At 66.0% G+C, this 19573-nt stretch overlaps 2 protein-coding genes across 3 annotated transcripts; both read left to right on the top strand.

Moving 5' to 3' along the window:
- Positions 1-30: 30 nt before the first annotated feature.
- On the top strand, positions 31-14762 carry ARHGAP27 (Rho GTPase activating protein 27). 2 transcript variants are annotated; one of them, XM_080369456.1, is made up of 16 exons: positions 31-645; positions 891-1555; positions 5570-5998; positions 6544-6759; positions 7253-7363; positions 7461-7528; positions 7646-7733; positions 9270-9374; positions 9805-9903; positions 9980-10070; positions 10208-10333; positions 10619-10717; positions 11015-11092; positions 11250-11384; positions 12886-12991; positions 13095-14762. In XM_080369456.1, the coding sequence occupies exons 1-16, from the start codon at positions 321-323 to the stop codon at positions 13270-13272; spliced, it is 2919 nt and encodes a 972-aa protein (XP_080225582.1). In that variant the 5' UTR covers positions 31-320; the 3' UTR covers positions 13273-14762. The 2 variants fall into 2 exon arrangements, with proteins under 2 accessions (XP_080225582.1, XP_080225583.1); XM_080369457.1 differs by lacking the exons at positions 31-645; positions 891-1555 and adding an exon at positions 3124-3376 and having other exon boundaries at positions 13095-14759.
- Positions 14763-14893: 131 nt separating this feature from the next.
- On the top strand, positions 14894-19565 carry TMEM98 (transmembrane protein 98). The gene is given in 7 exon segments (XM_080369300.1): positions 14894-14980; positions 17944-18173; positions 18396-18527; positions 18801-18834; positions 18926-18986; positions 18989-19040; positions 19133-19565. Coding segments are annotated over 6 exon segments (474 nt in total). The 5' UTR covers positions 14894-14980; positions 17944-18042; the 3' UTR covers positions 19197-19565.
- The last annotated feature ends 8 nt before the right edge of the window (positions 19566-19573 follow it).

The raw sequence follows: 19573 nt of genomic DNA, 5'->3' as shown, positions 1-19573 counted from the left end.
CTCCGTGGGAGGAGGGTTGGGGATGGCGATGCTGCCCACCCTCCATCCTCCCTGACCATTCTCTGGGGTTTTGCAGGGTGGTTCTGGGGGGACCCTGCCCCATTTTCCCTGCCCCGTTTTCCTTCCCATCTGCTCCCCACCGGTGTTGGTATCTCTAGTTGTTCTTTCCCTCTTCTCCCCAGCGCCGGGAGGGTTTGGGATGCACCCACCAGCACAGGGACCCCAGTGGCACTCCCTGGGTGGGGGGGACAAAAGCGAGGGCAGGGCAGCTCTCATGGGACCCCCCTGATGGGGGTCCCATCCCTCTCCCCGGGGAGGCCATGGCGGATCCGGCAGCGGCGCAGATCCCGGCTCAGCCGCGGGGCAGGGCCCTTCCTGCAGCAGGAACCTCCCGAGGAGCCGTTTCCTCGGCCGGGCGGCAGGCGGGTCCCCTCCGCCATCGTCCCTTCCCTCCAGCTCCGAGGGCAGGAAACCAGCCAGGTGCCCACCGCCCCTCTCCTCCTGCCGGGGGCCGGCCACCCACCCGCAGCGTGGAGCTTGGCTCCGTCTTTCGGCGGCAGGAAACCGGGGCGAGTTGGGACCAGCCCAGCGTGGGCACGAGTGGGACCCGCCGCCGCGCGCCCCACTGCCCCGACGGGGCCGGAGGTGAGATCGGGGGGCTCGGGGCGCTCGGGGCCTTGGGGCTCAGGGGCTCCCAGGGGTCGGGGTCGGTGGGCGAGGGCAGCGCGGGCAACCTTGGGGCTGTTTCAGGTGGGTTTGGTGGTTCGTGGAATGGCATGGTGGGGCTGGGGCTCAGCGGGCACCACCCGGCTCGGCTGCCCCAGGGTCCCCACGAGCACCTGAAGGGGCTGGGAGCCGCCATCACCCCTGGCCTGCCCCGTGTCCCGCAGGCGGAGGTGCCGGGGCGGCCATGGAGGCAGCGGTGCCGGCGGAGGAGGCGTTGGTGCTGGTGGAGTACGGCTTCGAGTACCGAGCCAAGGACGGGACCCTGGTCTCCATCAAGCCCAACGAGCGCTACGTCCTGCTGAAACGCACCAACCACCACTGGTGGCACGTCAAGAGGAGCGGGGACACCCGGCCTTTCTACATCCCTGCCCAGTATGTGAAGGAGCTGCCCCCCATCGCCACCCCGGCCCCTCTTGACCCCCCACCGCCGGGACACGCCGGGACAGACCCAGCCGTGCTGGTCCCGCAGCAGCCACCGGGCTACGAGTATCGGTTCATCGGTGCCACTGAGGCAGAGGAGCCGGTCGGAGGATGCTTGGTGCCCAGGAGGGACTCGGTGCCCAGGAGGGACTCGCCGCCGGTGCTCAGCTCTTTTCGGGCCCCCCCAGCACGGAGCACCCACCCCACCGAGCCGGTGCAGCACTCACACTCCCTGGATGACCTGGCACGGGTGATGCCAGCACCACGAGGTGCCACCGCCATGGGGTCCCGTGGGGACCTCCCGGGACACACTCACCCACTTGGCAAGAGCCGCTCCGAGACCCTCTACACCCCCGGCAAGGACAAGGACACGGCCAGGAGGTGGCCGGGGTCCAGCCATGCAACTCAGGTACGGTGACATCCCCACTGCCATCCCCAAAAGCAGCGCCCGGGGGGGGTTGAGTGGTATAGGGGGGGGCAGGACACCCAGGTCCCCCAGCTGACTCAGTGCCGCATGTCCCCCCACCGATACAACCCTGTGACCCCTGGCGCAGGGTGGGGTGGCACCCAGGGGCTCCCTGGCACCGCAGCCACCACCGGGACCCCGCTACATCCCCCCCCCCCAAGCTGACCCCATGGGGCAAACCTGTGGGCCAAGCCCCCCCCATACAGATTTGCCAGCATTTACTGCCTTGGGGAGGGGGGGGAAGCCACCCCCACCCTGTGCACCCACCCCAAAGCACCTTCCATGCTCAGCCCCCTCGTGTCCTGCCTCAGTTTCCCCACCCTCACAAGCACCCCCAGGCTCTCCCAGGCCCCCGGCTCTGCCCCCGCACCAGCATCCCACCCGGGTGCAGACTCCAGCTATGCCCACGACCCCGGGGCGGGGGGGGTAGGTACCACCCAGGGGTCTTTGGGGCACCCACACCCCGTCCCAGCAGCATTCCCAGGGCAAGAGGAGGCAGAAGGGGTTAACAGGGAAGCGCAGCGACTCCTCCCTGCCGGGGCGGGTGTCTCACCTGGGCGCAGCACCCAGTGCCGGAGGTGGGTGCGGGGTGCACCCCAGCTAAGGTGAGCACCCCGCCACCCCAAACCCACACCGCCCCGCACCAGTAAGTAGCGAGGGGCCCTTCCCAGTGCCCCCCCAGTGCTCCCCACTGCACCCCCTCTTACGCGGGGGCACCCAAGGGTGGGGGGTGCGCCCTGGCCGCTCACCTGCCACTGTCAGGGGCTGGGGCGCTGCAGGGTGAGACAGTAACGGCAGAAGGAGGGGGGTGGGGGTGGGGGGGTGCCCTGCATCCTGTCCCCCCACCCTGGCACCTCTCTGTGGGGTAGCCCCAAACGCCCGCAGCACCTCAGGCCCTGGTGTCCCCCTGTTTGAGGGGGGCTCGAGGGGTCGTGCTGCCCGGGGGGGGTGTTTTGCCAGTGGAAAGGGGGTGCTGGGGAGGGTTGGGCCGTGTTTTACACCCCATTTTACACCCCATTTTACACCCTGCGACCCTGGCTGTACTGGGTTAACCTCCAGTGCTCTTTGCACACCCAAAGCCACGGATCAACCCTGAGAGGGTCCCCAGGAGGGACCCCAGGAGGGACCCCAGGAGGTCCCCAACCCCAGTGCCATCACCAGAGCTTTCCCCTGCCCAAACCCAACCGGTGCCAAACCCAACCGGCACCGGCCATGGCGGGGCTGCGGCAGCCTTGGCCTGGCCACACGTGCATCTGCCCCCTGGGCTGCCAGGACGGGTGGTCCCGGCGCTGGGGGGACACAGCACCCACCGCCTTGTCCCTGTGCCGGTGCAGTGGGTTGATGCCAGATGAGCCAACCAAAATTTGGGGAGGGGGTCTTTTCCCGGTTAACGCCAGCTGCACCCCCAGCACAGCATCATCCCGGCGCAATCCCTGCTGGGTTGTCCTTGGCTTTGCCGGAGCAGGTGATGGGTGATGGGTGATGGGTGGAGGGTGACAGGGTGATGACAACAACCCCAAAAAAAGCCAATTCCGCCCCAAAGAGAAGCGCAGGGCTCAGAGGCGGCTCTTCCGCTCCCCGAACCCCGGCAGGAAGCGCAGCCGGCACGGGGCCCAGCACTGGGCGCCATCAGCGACACCGCAGCCTCTGGGTGCCCCCCCCCAGCTGCCCCCCGCCCTGGTGCCCCCCGAGATGGGTGACCGGGTGCCGGGTGCTCTGCAGCGATCCTGTAGCAGGGCGTCACGGCTGCTGCGTTTAGGGAAGGTAGGCAGCACCCATGGGTGCACCCAGCCAGGGGGGTTGGGGGGGATTGGGGCGTCACACCCCCCTGGCTCCCTCCTGAATTTCCCCCCCCCCCCCGGGTGTTGGTGCTGGGGGGGGGGGGGGCGCCGGGCACCGCACGTGCCAAGTTGCTTGTCCCAAAGTGGCGAGGGGCACTTAGCCCCCTCTCTGAGGGGGGGGGGAGGAAACCCCAGGGATGCACCCATGGGGAGAGAGGGAGGTGCTGGGGGGGGTCTGTGCTGGGTACCCCCCCCCCCCGTCACCCCTATGTCCCTTGTCCCCAAGGCGAGGCTGGCCTCTCACGCTGGGTTTCCAGCCCCTCTCACCGCGACAGGGGGGTCGTGGGGTGGTGGAGGGGAGGGCGACGGGGCGTCCCTGGGGACACTGAGTCCACTGTCCCCCTCTGCTCCAGGGTGTCCCCAGGGACGCTGCACCTGCTGCCACCCCCTGGGGTGACGGGCAGGGCTGGGGTTGGGAAACTTTGTCCCCGTGGCCGTTGGAGGGAGGCTCAGGGGCTGTAAAGCTGGGGAGGCCAAAGGGTGCCAGGAGGGGATTCCCCGCCCGCAGCCACCCCTCGGCGGCCACCCACCCCCAGGGGACTTGGCCCCCCACCCTGAGCAGCCCTGGGGGGGGGGCGGGCAGGCAGGCAGCCATGCTGGGGGTGCGTGGGACCCTGTTCTGAGACGTGGTGACGGGGCTGTCGGTCCCAGCACAGGGCTGCGCTCCCCTGTGGGTCAGGGTGCTGGGGGGGTGGCGGGTGCTGGGGGTGCTGGTGGGGCGGGTGCTGGGGGTGCGGGTGCTGGCAGAGTGGGTGCAGAAGGTCTGGGTGCTGGCAGCGTGAGGGCAGGGGCAGGGGGTGCGGGTGCTCTGGGCGCTGGAGATGTCCCAGGGTGTTGGCACTGGGGGTGCTGAGTGCAGTGGGTGCAGGGGGTGACGTGGGTACCAGCGATGTGGCTGCTGACACCGGGGACCACGATGCCCCAAGCCCAAATTCTCACCATGTGCCCAGGTGGGACGCCCATCCCCACCGCCAGCTGGGTGCTCCTGGCCCCAGCATGGGTGCTATGGGAGCTGGGGGTGGGCTCCAAATTGGGGTTGTGGGTTGGGAGGAGGGGTCCTGGCTTCCCAGTTTGGGCACTGGGACCAGTTTGAGGGCTCCTGGGGTGTGGTGGTGGTGGGGGGGGCACCAAGAGGAGGTGGTAAAGTGAGGGGGAGCGCTGAGAGGAGATGACAAGCGTGGGGGGCCACCAAGAGAAGGTGACAAAGTTGGGGGGGGGGCCATGGGGTTGTCATGGGGTTGTCAGTGCTATGGGTGCTATAGGTACTATGGGTGCTGTGAGTGCTATGGGTGCTATGGGTGCTGTGGATGCTATAGGTACTATGGGTGCTGTGAGTGCTGTGGGTGCTACGGGTGCTATAGGTAGTATGGGTGCTGTGAGTGCTATGAGTGCTGTGAATGCTATGGGTGCTATAGGTGCTATGGGTGCTATGGGTGCTGTGAGTGCTATGGGTGCTATAGGTGCTATGGGTGCTATAGGTAGTATGGGTGCTGTGAGTGCTATGAGTGCTGTGAATGCTATGGGTGCTATAGGTGCTATGGGTGCTGTGAGTGCTGTGAGTGCTATAGGTGCTATGGGTGCTATGGGTGCTGTGAGTGCTATGGGTGCTATGGGTGCTATGGGTGCTGTGGGTGCTATAGGTGCTATGGGTGCTGTGAGTGCTATGGGTGCTATGGGTGCTATGGGTGCTGTGGGTGCTGTGGGTGCTATGGGTACTGTGGGTGCTATAGGTGCTATAGGTGCTATAGGTGCTATGGGTGCTGTGAGTGCTATGGGTGCTATGGGTGCTATAGGTGCTATAGGTGCTATGGGTGCTGTGAGTGCTATGGGTGCTATGGGTGCTATAGGTGCTATAGGTGCTATGGGTGCCCTCCTCCACTGCCAGCCATTTACATCCCATGGCTCGCAGGTCCTGCCCTATGCGAGAGAGTGTTCAGGGCAGTGCCTGCAGGGGTGCAGGGCAGGATCTGGCTCCTTGGTGCTCTCATCCATCCGCCAGCCTGGGTACCACGGTGGGGATATCCCAGGAATGCCGTCCCCAGCACCCCTGCCCCACAGCTCACCGCACCCATCACCAGCCGCAGCACCCAAGTGATCCCCCTGTGTGTCCCCCCAGGCACACAAAGAGCCAGAGGAGCCGCCTGCCCCCATCTACCTCAACATCCAGGAGCTGCGGGAAGAAGCCGCGGCCGCCAGCTCGGCCCCAGAGGAGGCCGGCAGCTCCAGCTTGGATTGGGAAACCCACACGGATACGGAGAGTGGACATTTGTTTTATTATAACCCGGTGACGGGCGAGACCACGTGGGATTGTCCCTTTGGGCAGGCAGAAGATGGAGTGAGTCCCGCCGCCTCTCCCGCCTCCTCGGTCACCCACAGCCCGGAGTTTCCCGCGTGGGAGCAGTACGTGGACGAAGCCAGCGGACAGGCTTTTTTCTATAATTCGGTAACAGGTGAGACGTCGTGGGACCCCCCCCCCGCGGCAGACGGAGGCAGCTCCCAGGATATGTACCCTGGGGTGACACGGTACAGTTCCATGGAGCAGAGGGTGAGCACCCAGCGAGGCACAGGGATGATGAGGATGGGGGTGGAGATGGAGGTGGAGATGAAGGTGGGAGCAGGGATGGAGATGGAGGTGGAGATGGAGATGAGAATGGAGACAGAGATGGGAATGGAAATGGAGATGGGAATGGAGACAGGGATGGAGATGGAGATGGAGATGGAGATGAAGTGGAGACAGGGATGGAGATGGAGATGGAGATGGAGACAGGGATGCAGATGGAGGTGGGAATAGAGATGGAGATGGAGATGGAGACAGGGATGGAGATGGGAGTGGAGATATGAGTGGTGATGGAGATTGACATGGGAATGGAGATGGAGACAAGGATGGAGATGGAGGTGGGAATGGAGATGGAGACAGAGATGGGAATGGTGATGTAGACAGAGATGGTGATGTAGACAGAGACGGAGATGGAGATGTAAATGGGAATGGAGATGATGGAGATGGGGCAGCCCCCACCTTGGCTGGCTGTGGCCTGGGGATGTGTATGCTCTTGGTGGGGCACAAGACCTTGACCTGGCTCTTCTCTCCAGCCACCCACTCCAGAAACAGACTATCCTGACCTGTCTCCAGATGAGCTGGAGGGTTATCCCGAGGAAGACTACTCGCCTGTGGGCTCCTACGATCAGGGGGCTGCTTTCTATCTGTCCCCAAGGCACCCTGAGGAGCTGGGTTCACCCCCGGGCTGGTACAGGCACAGCCACCCTGAGGGAGCCGTGTTCTACCCCGAGCACTTCGCCTCTGACACGGTATGGGAACGGGGATGGGGTGGGGTGGGATGGGATGGGGTGGGATGGGGTGGGATGGTGTGGGATGAGATGGGGTGGGATGGGATGGGATGGGATGGGATGGGATGGGATGGGATGGGATGGGGTGGGATGGGATGGGATGGGGTGGGATGGGGTGGGATGGTGTGGGATGGGATGGGGTGGGGTGGGATGGGATGGGGTGGGATGGGATGGGATGGGGTGGGGTGGGGTGGGGTGGGATGGGATGGGGATGGAGATAGGCACAGGGATGGGATTAGGGATAGTAACAAGGATGGGGATGGGGATGGGAACAGGGATGAGGAGGGGGATGGGGATAGGGACAGGGATGGGGGCAGGGGTATCTGCCAGGGGATGAGCATCCTCATGGGGCCACAGAAGCAGAAGGCAGGGGCTCTGGGGCACAGTGGGTGCAGAGCCCAGCACCCACCCCGCACAGGCACCTCAGGCATCACCCGCTCCCTCCCTTCCCCAGGTGCCAGCGGGCGGCCGCCACAACCGTGCCAGCAGCGGCTCCAGCCAGGACAGCGGGCTCTTTGCCTGGCACAGTGCCGCGCCGCCGGCGCTGGGGCTCAAGGAGGAGAAGGTGAGCACCCTGCGGAGGGACAGGAGCCCTTCCCCACCCCAGCACCAGGGAGGGCAGGGGGCAAACCTGACCCACCCCCACATCCTTTGCCTTCCAGTTTAAAAGCCTTGAAAAAGCCGGGGTGCTCAACCGGACCAAGACAGTGGACAGAGGGAAGCGGCTCCGGTAAGCACATCCCGGGGTCCCCTGCCACCAGAGAAGGGAGTCCTGGGGGGTGGCGGGGACAGGGCTGTGCTGTCCCCCTGCGTGACACACCCCACCCACCCCCCATCTGCTCCCCAGGAAGAACTGGAGCTCCTCCTGGACGGTGCTGGAGGGCAGGATCCTCACCTTCTTCAAGGACTCCAAGCACTCGGCTGCCGGAGCCTTGGTAAGAGCCCTAACAGCCTCCCTGGGGCCAGCACCCATGAGAGAGGGCCAGCACCCATAGGACAAGGCCAGCACCTGTAGGATGGGACCAGCACCCATGGGATGGTGTCAGCACCCATGGGATGGCACCAGCACCCATGAAATAGGGCCAGCACCCACAGCACGAGGCCAGCACCTGTAGGATGGGACCAGCACCCATGGGACTGCATCAGCACCCATGGGATGGTGTCATCACCCATTGGATAGAGCCAACAACCACAGGACAGGGCAAGGACCCACAGGATGGGGCCAGCACCCATGGGATGGTGTCAGCACCCATGAAATGAGGCCAGCACCTGTAGGATGGGACCAGCACCCATGGGACTGCATCAGCACCCATGGGATGGTGTCAGCACCCATTGGATAGAGCCAACAACCACAGGACAGGGCAAGGACCCACAGGATGGGGCCAGCACCCATGGGATGGTGTCAGCACCCATTGGATAGAGCCAACAACTACAGGACAGGGCAAGGACCCACAGGATGGGGCCAGCACCCATGGGATGGTGTCAGCACCCATGAAATGAGGCCAGCACCTGTAGGATGGGACCAGCACCCATGGGACTGCATCAGCACCCATGGGATGGTGTCAGCACCCATTGGATAGAGCCAACAACCACAGGACAGGGCAAGGACCCACAGGATGGGGTCAGCACCTGCAGGATGGGGCCAGGACCCATGGAATGGGTCAAGCACCCATGAGGTGGAGCTAGGACCCATGAGATGAGGCCAGCACCGGTGTGGGAGCAGGGTCAGTGGCAGGGCATCTGTCCTGCCCAGCAGCTCATCGGGGGGAGCAGAGAGGAAACGGTGTCTGACCCAGCCCCCCTCCCCCCCAGCACCCAGCACCCGCCGCCCGGATGCAGAAGCTGCCGTGAGTCTTGCAACACCCTGTGGTGACAACAGCAGGGGAAGGAGAGGAGACAGACCCACACCCTCGGGGGGGACACATGGTGCTGGCCCCACTGCCGGGGTGTGGGTGCAGGGCTCCGTCATGGGGGGGGCCTTCTGGAAAACAGGGATGGAGAGGGGCTGGATGGAGGGAGAGCATGGCCAAAGCACCCCAAAACCCAGGGCAGGAGGAGAGCAAGTGGGTCTGATGCTCTTCTCTACTATAAAGACCCCAAAGGACTGTCCCCTCTCTGGGGACAGCCACCCAGGCTCCTTTCCCCATGTAATGCTGCTTCTACATGGTGCTGTCACCAAGAGGGACTTTGAAGCTGAAGCCCCTCAGGTTGGGGATGTCCCACAAGGTGAGGGCAGCTGTCTCCAGGCTGGTGGCCACGACACCCACCCCACTGCAGCAGCACCATGTCCTAGTCCTGCCGAGAGGTCCCAGTGCCACTGGAGGGGACAGAGATGTCCCACAGGGGACATTTGCCACTCCTGCCTTTCTGGAGGAGAAAGCCCACAGTGGCCCCACAGAGCAGGACCCCAGTGTCCTCGTCCCCTCCAGGATGATGCCAGAGGTGTCACCCTCATCTCCTTGCCCCCACAGCGGCACCCCAGCACCCTGACCACTCCCGAGCACACGGTGGAGCTGAGCGGGGCCACCCTTGCCTGGGCCAGCAAGGACAAGTCCAGCAAGAAACACGTCCTGGAGGTGAGCCGGGTGACACTGGGGGGGGACATCGGTCACCCGGCAGGGTCCAGACGTGGCCTGCGGGGCAGCGGCAATGCCAGCACCTGCCTGGTTCATTCCACCAGCAGCGAAAGGGATGTGCTGGGGCTCCTGGTGGTGGGGACACTGGGGGACATCCCTGGACTGGGAGGAAAGGGACACGTTGCCAGCCACTGTCCCTTTCCTGCGGGCATGGAGATATCACCAAGGGACATTCTGGCTCCCAGAGGGCGTTTTCCACTTGGGCTTTGCACGGGGAGGTGGTTTCCAGCTGTCCCAGCAAACTGGCAAACAGCAACAACTAGGGTCATCGGTGTCATGAGCTGGGCACCGTTCTCAGCCACCACCCCAAAGCCGGGTGGTCGTGGGCAGCCCCGCGGCGCTGCCCTGACGCTGCCCGCTGCTCCCGCAGCTGAAGACGCGGGAAGGCTCGGAGTTCCTCATCCAGCACGACTCGGAGCAGATCATCACCGCCTGGCAGAAGGCAATCAGCGACAGCATCAGCAGGCTGGTGAGCAGGCGCCCCCCGCCCCCCGCCCTGCCACCATGGGGATGGGCACAGGGGTCTCACGCTGCCCCTTCCCTAGGGCACCGACATCCCCGGCGAGGAGGATGCTGAGAGCGGGGCTGAATTCGGCTCCCGGGAGAAGCTGGGGAGCAGCGAGGAGAAGAGGGCAGGTGAGCTCAGGCATCCCAGCACAGGGACGGGCACCGGCATCACCATCCACCAGGCAGGGTGGGGTGGCCACCCTGCAGGTGTCCCATGGTGGTGGGACATGCCAGGACAATGCTGATGTGTCCCATGTCCCCGCCAGTGGCTGGGCAGGTGCTGGGCAGCGCCAGCGGTGAGAGTGACTCCAGCAAAGTCCGGAACAAACTCCGCAAGTTCCTGCAGAGGCGGCCAACGCTGCAGTCCCTGCGCGAGAGGGGCTACATCAAGGGTGGGTGCCAGGATGGGTCTGAGCCCCCGCGGGGTGTCCCCAGGCTGGGATGGGGGTGGGGACAGCCAGGGATGGGGCTGGGACAGAGGACCAAGCCCAACCCTCACACGATGCCTTGGTGATGGGCTTGGGCATGTCCCGTCACCTCCAGCCACCCCGGTGTGACACCCATATGGGAACAGGACCCTCTGCGATGTCCCCAACCCTGGACCCCACCCTGGACTTGTCATTGGGCATCCTTCGGGTGTCACCTGGCTGTGCTCAAGTCCCCGTTGTTTTTTCCAGATCCGGTTTTCGGCTGCTCCCTGCAAGCGCTGTGCGAGCGGGAGCGGGGGACGGTGCCCCGCTTCGTCCTGCAGTGCATCCAGACCGTGGAGAGGAGAGGTACCTCCCGGGGGCCTGGGGACAGGGACAATCCGGGGGGGCACCAGGATGGGGAGAGCTCTGGCTAAAGCCTCCATTGGATGGTTGGGTTTTCCCAGGAATCCCAAGTGCTGGCTGCTGCAGGCACCGGCACGGCCATACCGGTCGCTGTCACCATGTGCCACCTGGCTGTGGGCACCTTTCTGGGGACACCTGGGGACCCGTAGCTCCTCGATGGTGGGTGGCACCACATCCCAGGGTGGGTTGTGGTTAACCGGGAAGTTTCTTCCCATCTCCCCCCTCCCCATTCTCTGCCAGGTCTGGACATCGATGGGCTGTACCGGGTTAGTGGCAACCTGGCCACTGTCCAGAGACTGCGCTACAAAGTGGAGCATGGTAAGGTCACCCGCGGTGACAACGGGGGGCAAATGGGATATAACCCCCACCAAGGGCAGGGTGACAGGGCTCTGGCTGGGGTGAGGGGAGGGCACGGGGACCCTCTCCCGTCCCTGGGGCTCTAGGACCTGCCTGAGGTGCTGCCCTGGCCCCACAGACGAGCACCTGGACCTGGATGACGGGCGCTGGGAGGACATCCACGTTGTCACCGGGGCGCTGAAGCTCTTCTTCAGGGAGCTGCTGGAGCCGCTCGTCCCCTTCAGCCACTTCGACAAGTTCATCACTGCCATCAGTGAGGCCTGGGGACAGGGACCGAGATGGCATGGGATGGGATGGGGACAGGGATTGGGATGGGATGGGACAGGGATGGGATAGGGAAAGGGATGGGGATGGGATGGAACAGGTATGGGCTAGGGACAGGGACTGAGATGGGGTGGGATGGGATGGGGACAGGGATTGGACTGGGATGGGAAAGGGATAGGGACAGGGATGGGGATGGGATGGAACAGGTATGGGATAGGGACAGGGACTGAGATGGGGTGGGATGGGATGGGGACAGGGATTGGACTGGGATGGGAAAGGGATAGGGACAGGGATGGGGATGGGATGGAACAGGTATGGGATAGGGACAGGGACAGGGGTGGGGATGGGATGGGGACAGGATGGTACAGGTATGGAACAGGGACTGAGATGGAGTGGGGTGGGATGGGATGGGGACAGGGGAAGGGATAGGGACAGGGATGGGATGGGGACAGGTATGGGACAGGGACAAGGACAGGGATTGGGATGGGATGAGATGGGATAGGGACAGGGATGGGAATTGAGATGGGGATGGGATGGGGTGGGGTGGGGTGGGGGGGGATGGGATGGGATGGGGTGGGGGGGATGGGATGGGGTGGGGTGGGGATGGGATGGGATGGGATGGGATGGGGACAGGAACAATGATGGGGAAGGGGATGAGGATGGGCACAGTGTTGGGGACAGGGATGGAACAGGGACTGAGATGGGGTGGGGTGGGATGGGATGAGGACAGGGACAGGGACAGGGATGGGATGGGACAGGGACAGGGATGGGATGGGATGGGATGGGAATGGGAATGGGATGGGATGGGATGGAATGGGATGGGATGGGATGGGATGGGATGGGATGGGATGGGATGGGATGGGATGGGGTGGGATGGGGTGGGATGGGATGGGATGGGATGGGGACAGGAACAGTGATGGGGAAGGGGATGAGGATGGGCACAGTGTTGGGGACAGGGATGGAACAGGGACTGAGATGGGGTGGGGTGGGATGGGATGAGGACAGGGACAGGGACAGGGATGGGATGGGACAGGGACAGGGACAGGGATGGGATGGGATGGGAATGGGAATGGGATGGGATGGGATGGGATGGGATGGGAATGGGAATGGGATGGGATGGGATGGGATGGGATGGGATGGGATGGGATGGGATGGGGTGGGATGGGATGGGGACAGGAACAGTGATGGGGAAGGGGATGAGGATGGGCACAGTGTTGGGGACAGGGATGGAACAGGGACTGAGATGGGGTGGGGTGGGGTGGGGACAGGGATTGGGATGGCATGGAACGGGGAAGGGATAGGGACAGGGATGGGGTGGGATGGGATGGTGAAGGGATAGGGACAGGGATGGGGTGGGATGGGATGGGGAAGGGATAGGGACAGGGATGGGGTGGGATGGGATGGGGAAGGGATAGGGACAGGGACAGGGACGGGGATGGATGCTGCAGCTGCCAGAGCCAGCACCCCACCGTGCTGCCCTCCCCCTGCAGAACTGCAGGACCTGAGCAGGCGGGGCCGTTGCATCCGTGACCTGGTGTTTTCCCTCCCGCCCGCCCACCACGACACCATGAAGGTCCTCTTCCGCCACCTCTGCAGGTGACACCTCCCTCACTCCCCCCAAACCCAGCCAGCTGGCAGGAAGGGGGACAGGACCTGGCTTTGGGGACACGCTGAGTGACACCGTCGCTCGTCCCCGCAGGGTTATCGAGTACAGGGAGGAGAACCGCATGTCGGTGCAGAGCATCGCCATCGTCTTCGGCCCCACGCTGCTGCGGCCGGCGAGCGAGGAGGGGAACATGGCCATGCACATGGTCTTCCAGAACCAGGTGGTGGAGCACATCCTCAACCAGTACAGCTACATCTTCCCCGACGGCTAAACCCCCCAGGGACACGCATGGGGACAAGCCCAGCAGCGGGGACATGAAGGAGCAGCATCTCAGGGGAAGGACTCGGCCACGTGTCACCTCGGTTGATGGGTGGTGGCAATGGTGGGCTCAATGAAGCGCAGCGCGGTGGCCCGGCTCGCTTGGGATGCAGCTTGAGGGGTGGGCGCCGGAGCAGGGGGCACCCCGAGCACCCCATCCTCCTCTGCCACCGCCCCTGCTGGGTGCATCTGGGCAGGTTGACCCCAGGGGTGTGCGGGGGGGGGGGGGGTCCCCATCGCTCACAAGGGGACGATGGAGCCCTGTGGTCCCCAGCTGGCCGGGGCCAGCAGTGCAGACCTGGCATCCCCAGGCGAGGGGATGGAGGTGCCCGGCCGGGCAGTGCCCGCGGGGACGGTGCCACCGGTGGGGCGGGCACAGAGCCGGGCTGCGCCACGGCCGGAGCCAGCGTCCGGCACCAGCCACCGCCGTGTCCCCAAATAAAGAGCCCGTTCAGCCAAGGACAAGGTGTTGCCGGCAGGGCGTGGGGACAGACATCCCCAGGGACGCCGGTGGCACAACGTGGTCTCAGCACCCCTTGGCTCCTGGTGACCCTTGGGGACAAGATTTGCCCTTTGTACCCCCTGAGGACGAGGGGACCTCAGCATCCCCAGAGGGACGAGAGTGCAGGCCACCACGGTGCCCATGTCCCCTGTGATTTGGGACACCTTTCCTGGCTGGCATTGCCAAACCCCATGTCATCGCAAGTGTCACCGCAGGCAGCAGGGACGGGTGCTGAGAATGATACGGTGGGGGGTGGGTGCCAGTGGTCACCCCTCTGGGGTGGGGACACTTTGGGGCACGATGGAGATGATTTGGGACACAACCAGGACAGTATGGGAGGCAAAAGGGACAGTGAGGGACACAACTGAAATGCTTAAGGACATGACGGGGACACTCAAGCGCAGGGACATGAGGAGGCTGCTTTGGGACATGGTGGGGACACTTTGGGACACGAGGGGGGCAGGTCAGCTTACAACAGGAGTTTGGGACACAGTGGGGATGGCTGAGGCATAGAGGGGACACTTTGGGCTGCAGCGGGGACACTTGGGGACAGAGCAAGGGCACGTTGGGGTCAGGAGGGATACTTGGGGATGTAATGGGGGCACAAGGGGACACAGTGGGGACAGGACAGGGACTCTTTGGGGTGCAGGGGGGAGATCTGAGGGCACAAGGGGATGCTGTGGGGGACAAGGGGACACTTCAAGGGTGTGCAGCAGGGACACTTTGGGCCAGGAGGGGACACTTTGGGATGCAGCGGGGACAACTGGGGCCACCAGGAGACACTTTGGGCCAGGAGAGGACACTTTGGGATGCAGCGGGGACACTTGGGGACACCAGGAGACACTTTGGACCAGGAGGGGACACTCCGGGATGCAGCGGGGACACTCTGAGGCAGCAGGAGACGCTTGGGGACCCGAGGGTGCAGTGTCGGTAGTTTGGGGCACTCGGGGGACACTTGGGGCTGCAGCGGGGACACGGGGGCAGCGGGGGGGCCCCGGGGGGCGCGGCGGGGCCCGGGCGGGGGCGGGGCGGGCCGGGGGCGGGCCGGGGGCGGGCGGGGGGCGGGCGGGGGCTGAGCCCGGTCGAGCCCCGCAGCGGCCCCGCTCCGCGCCCCCCGCCCGGCTCCATCTTGTGCGCGGCCGCCGCGGAGCGGCTCCAGGTGCGGGGGGGGGGGGGGGGTCGGGGGTCGGGGGCCCCGGGGGGGGTCGCTCTGCCCGGTCCCTCCGCAGGGACCCGCCGAGGGAGGGGAGCGCGACCCCCGGGGCGGGGCGGGAGGGACCCGCGGAGTGATTCCCCCTCCCCGGGACCCCCGGGGCCGCGGGACCCCTGGGACCGATGCCCCCCATAGAGCCGTGCAGGACCCCCGGAGGGACACCTCTCCCCCGCCTTGGGACCCCCGGAGCGACCCCCCGAGGGCCGTGCGGGACTCATCAGTCCCGTGCCCCCCCGCAGCCGGGGCTGTGCAGGACCTGGGACCGCCTGGAGCCACCAGTGGCGACCCCCCCCCCGCCATGAACTCCCCCCAGCAAACCCCCCCCGAGCCTCACAGGACCCCCCAGACATCCCCCCCAGCAAACCCCCCCCGAGCCTCACAGGACCCCCCAAGACATCCCCCCCAGCAACCCCCCTCCCCAGCCGTATAGGGCCCCCCCAGACACGCCCCCCCCCCCAGCACCCACCCACCCCGAACCTCACAGGCCCCCCCCAGACCACCCCAGCACCCCCACGGGCCCCTCACAGACCCCCTCAGCAACCCCCCCCCCAAGTCTCACAGGGTACCCCCGGACATCCCCCCCCCCAGCACACACACACACCCCCCAGCCTCACAGGGCCCCCCCAAACACCCACCCCCCCATAGCCTCACAGGGCCCCCCCAGACCCCCCCCACTCCCCCTTGCCACCACAGGACCCCCACAGTGCTCAGCGCTGCTCGGGCAGGATCCGACCCCAGCCCGGCCGGGGCCAGGGTCCCCCCCCCCAGGGCCGGGGGGGTCGAAGGGGGGACCCCCAGGGCTGTCCCCGCACCCCCCAGGACCAGGCACCAAGGGGTTACGGCACAGAACCGGCTTTGGTGGCCAAAATCCCTCTTAAGGCATTAATCACAGTGGGAAATGGGGGGGGGGGGGGCGGGGGGGGGCGGCACAGTGTGTGTGTGTGTGTATGTCCCGCGGGGGGGGGGGGACAAGTGCACCCGGGCTGGAAATTGAAGCCAAATCACTAAACCTGGCTTAAAATTCAATGGGATTTAGGGGGAAAATAATTGGAGGGGGGGGATGCGCTGGGGAGTGGGGCTGGGGGCTTTGAGGGGGCCACGTGTGGCACCCCTGGGGGGCCGGTGTTCTCAGGGTGTAAAGGTCGGAGCCGGTGTTTGCACGCCTGGTGCGGAAGTGGCACCGTCCCCTGTCCCCGGCTGGCAGCAGGTAGGGAGGGCAGGGCTGGGGGTCCCCTGCCCCCGCAGGATGGGGGGCCCCCCCGCCCCAGGGTGGGCACACAGGGCACCCGCTGTCTGTCCCATGGGGGTCCCAGGCGGCTCTGCCCCGGGGGGGTGGTCCCTGGGCCTGGCATGGCCAGGTGTCCTGCTCCCTGTGGGGACAGGGACACGGCGGGGGACGGGGACTGGGGGACTGGGACGGGCACTGAGGGGCTGCTGCTGTGCTGGGGGTGGCTCGGGGGGTCCCTGTGCACCCACAGGGATTGGGCTCCGAGGAGCCCCACAGCCCCATGGGGACCAGCTCTGGGGGTCCCCACGGCCCCATAGGAACAGTGCTCTGGGGGTCCCTGCACCCCATAGGGACAGTGTTCTGGGGGTCCCCACAGCCCCATGGGGACCAGCTCTGGGGGTCCCCATGGCCCCATAAGGACAGTGCGCTGGGGGTCCCTGCACCCTATAGGGACAGTGCGCTGGGGGTCCCCACAGCCCCATGTGGACTGGGCTTGGGGGGTCCCTGCAGCCCCATAGGGACTGGCCTTGGGGGAGTCCCCACAGCCCCGTGGGGACCAGCTCTGGGGGTCCCCATGGCCCCATAGGGACAGTGCGCTGGGGATCCCTGCACCCCATAGGGACAGTGTTCTGGGGGTCCTGGTGGCCCCATAGGGACAGTGCGCTGGGGGTCCCTGCACCCCATAGGGACAGTGTCCTGGGGGTCCTGGTGGCCCCATAGGGACAGTGCGCTGGGGGTCCCTGCACCCCATAGGGACAGTGTCCTGGGGGTCCTGGTGGCCCCATAGGGACAGTGCGCTGGGGGTCCCTGCACCCCATAGGGACAGTGTTCTGGGGGTCCTGGTGGCCCCATAGGGACAGTGCGCTGGGGGTCCCTGCACCCCATAGGGACAGTGTCCTGGGGGTCCTGGTGGCCCCATAGGGACAGTGCGCTGGGGGTCCCTGCACCCCATAGGGACAGTGTTCTGGGGGTCCTGGTGGCCCCATAGGGACAGTGCGCTGGGGGTCCCTGCACCCCATAGGGACAGTGTTCTGGGGGTCCTGGTGGCCCCATAGGGACAGTGCGCTGGGGGTCCCTGCACCCCATAGGGACAGTGTCCTGGGGGTCCTGGTGGCCCCATAGGGACAGTGCGCTGAGGGTCCCTGCACCCCATAGGGACAGTGCGCTGGGGGTCCTGGTGGCCCCATAGGGACAGTGCGCTGGGGGTCCCTGCACCCCATAGGGACCAGCTCTGGGGATCCTCAACAGGCCCATAGGGGCCGGGTTCTGTGGGTCGCTGTGGCCCCATAGGAGCCAGCCTCAGGGGGTCCTGGTGGCCCCATAGGGACGGGGCTCAGGGGGTCCCAATGGCCCCATGTGGCCCAGACCTTGCTCTCCTGATCCCAGCTCCTGCCCCTGCCCCTTGTCACCATGGCCGCGGTGGCAGGAGGGGGCAGCCCCCCCACGTACCATGGCCAGATCCTGCTGCACCCCGCTCCCAGCAGCACCCCTTCCTCCGGCCCCGTGGGTGACATTCCTCCGGCCCCGCGGGTGACACGGCCCCTGGAAGGTCCCCCCGGGGCAGGGATCCATCCGTGGGTCGCACCAGGTCCTGGCCAGGCATTTTGGGGTACGGGGGCGGGGGGGGAGGGGCGAGCACCTGTGGGGTTCCCAGCCCTTCCCTGGTCACCTGTCACCGCAGACCCCACTGTGCCGTGATGGCACCCGACGCCTGAGCCACCTCCCACCGGGACCAGCCACCCCCCCACCGGGACCAGCCACCCCCCCACCGGGACCAGCCATGGAGACAGTTGTCATCGTGGCCATCGGGGTGCTGGCCACCATCTTCCTGGCATCCTTCGTGGCACTGGTGGTGGTCTGCCGGCAGCGGTACTGCCACCCCAAAGACCTGCGACACCACTATGACACCAAGTGAGTGATCCGGTGGGGGTGGCATTGTCCCCATCCCCACCAAGTGAGGAGGAGGAACCCCAGGCCCCTTGGGCTGGGGGGACAATGCTGGGGATGTCGCCCATCATCAGGAGAATGATGCTGGGGACACATGTGGCATCATCAGGGTGTTGCACGGGGCGTGGGGGGTGGAACCAGAGGAGGTGGCCCTGCCCCCAGGGGTGTCCCCTGTGTCCTCAACAGACCCATCGTGGACCTGATGGGGACCACCGAGACGCCGTCGGAGCCCTCGGAGCTGGAGCTGGATGACGTGGTCATCACCAACCCCCACATCGAGGCCATCCTGGAGAACGAGGACTGGGTGGAGGACGCCTCGTAAGTCTGTGTGTGTCCCCTCAGCGTGTCCCCCCCGCTGCTGGGGACCCCCATGCAGTGCCAACCCCCCATCACGGGCTGCAGGTCACAGAGATTTGGGGGTCACCAAGCCCTGGCCAGTCCAAAGAAGGGATGGTCCTCAGGCTGGTCTCTGGGTGGGAATGTCCCCAGGGGTCTGGGGGACACAGGGCAGGCAGATGGAGGGGATGTGGGGGGCCAGGATGGGGGGGGGGGGGACGACACCCGGATTCACACCCTCCTCCCTCTCCGCAGGGGTCTGGTGTCCCACTGCATCGCCATCCTGAAGGTGAGCCCAGGGGGTGGCACTGGTGGCACTGGTGGCACCGAGCGCCCACCCTGATCCCGCACCTGTTGTCACCCCCCGCCCCCCCTTGCAGATCTGCCACACGCTGACGGAGAAGCTGGTGGCCATGACCATGGGCTCAGGCGCCCGCGTGAATCCCCTGCCAGCCTGGGTGACATCATTGTGGTGGCCAAACGCATCAGCCCCAGGTGACAGGGTGGGGGGGGTCCCCGGGGGGGGGGGTGGTGATGGAGGGTGGCACCACCGTGTCCCCTGGGGTTAACGCCGTCCCTGCCGGCAGGGTGGATGACGTGGTGAGATCCATGTACCCACCGCTGGACCCCAAACTGCTGGACGCAAGGTGACACTGACTGGAGGGATGGGGACACCCCCTGGGTGGGGGGACACACACCAAACCAGTGCCAGTTCATATCACGCAGCTGGGGACAGCCACCACGGGGGTGACCTGGTGGGGAAACTGAGGCAGGAGCCACGCTGCGGGCAGCGAGCCCAGCATCCCTGGGCAGCCCAGGGTGGGAGGTGACAGCCCCTGGAGGGGGGGGGACAACACCCCTGGGTGGGGGGGGACACCCAGCCCAGTGCCAATCCGTGTCACGCAGCTGGGGACAGCCACCACGGGGGTGACCTGGTGGGGAAACTGAGGCAGGAGCCACGCTGCGGGCAGTGAGCCCAGCATCCCTGTATGGCGCAGGGTGGGAGGTGACAGCCCCTGGGTGGGGGG

Source organism: Falco punctatus (genome assembly GCF_963210335.1).
Source record: "Falco punctatus genome assembly, chromosome: 19".
Taxonomy (NCBI): domain Eukaryota; kingdom Metazoa; phylum Chordata; class Aves; order Falconiformes; family Falconidae; genus Falco; species Falco punctatus.
Note: the sequence above shows the minus strand (reverse complement) of the source record. Positions and strands in the feature narration are given on the sequence as shown.

What these genes read in the sequence shown, in the direction of transcription:
- ARHGAP27 (XM_080369456.1), top strand. Translation starts at nt 321, where the DNA reads ATGGCGGATCCGGCAGCGGCGCAGATCCCGGCTCAGCCGCGGGGCAGG. An exon ending in GCAAGAAACACGTCCTGGAG is followed by an intron (nt 9,375 to 9,804) that starts GTGAGCCGGGTG and finishes CTGCTCCCGCAG; the next exon opens with CTGAAGACGCGGGAAGGCTC. An exon ending in CGAGAGGGGCTACATCAAGG is followed by an intron (nt 10,334 to 10,618) that starts GTGGGTGCCAGG and finishes TGTTTTTTCCAG; the next exon opens with ATCCGGTTTTCGGCTGCTCC.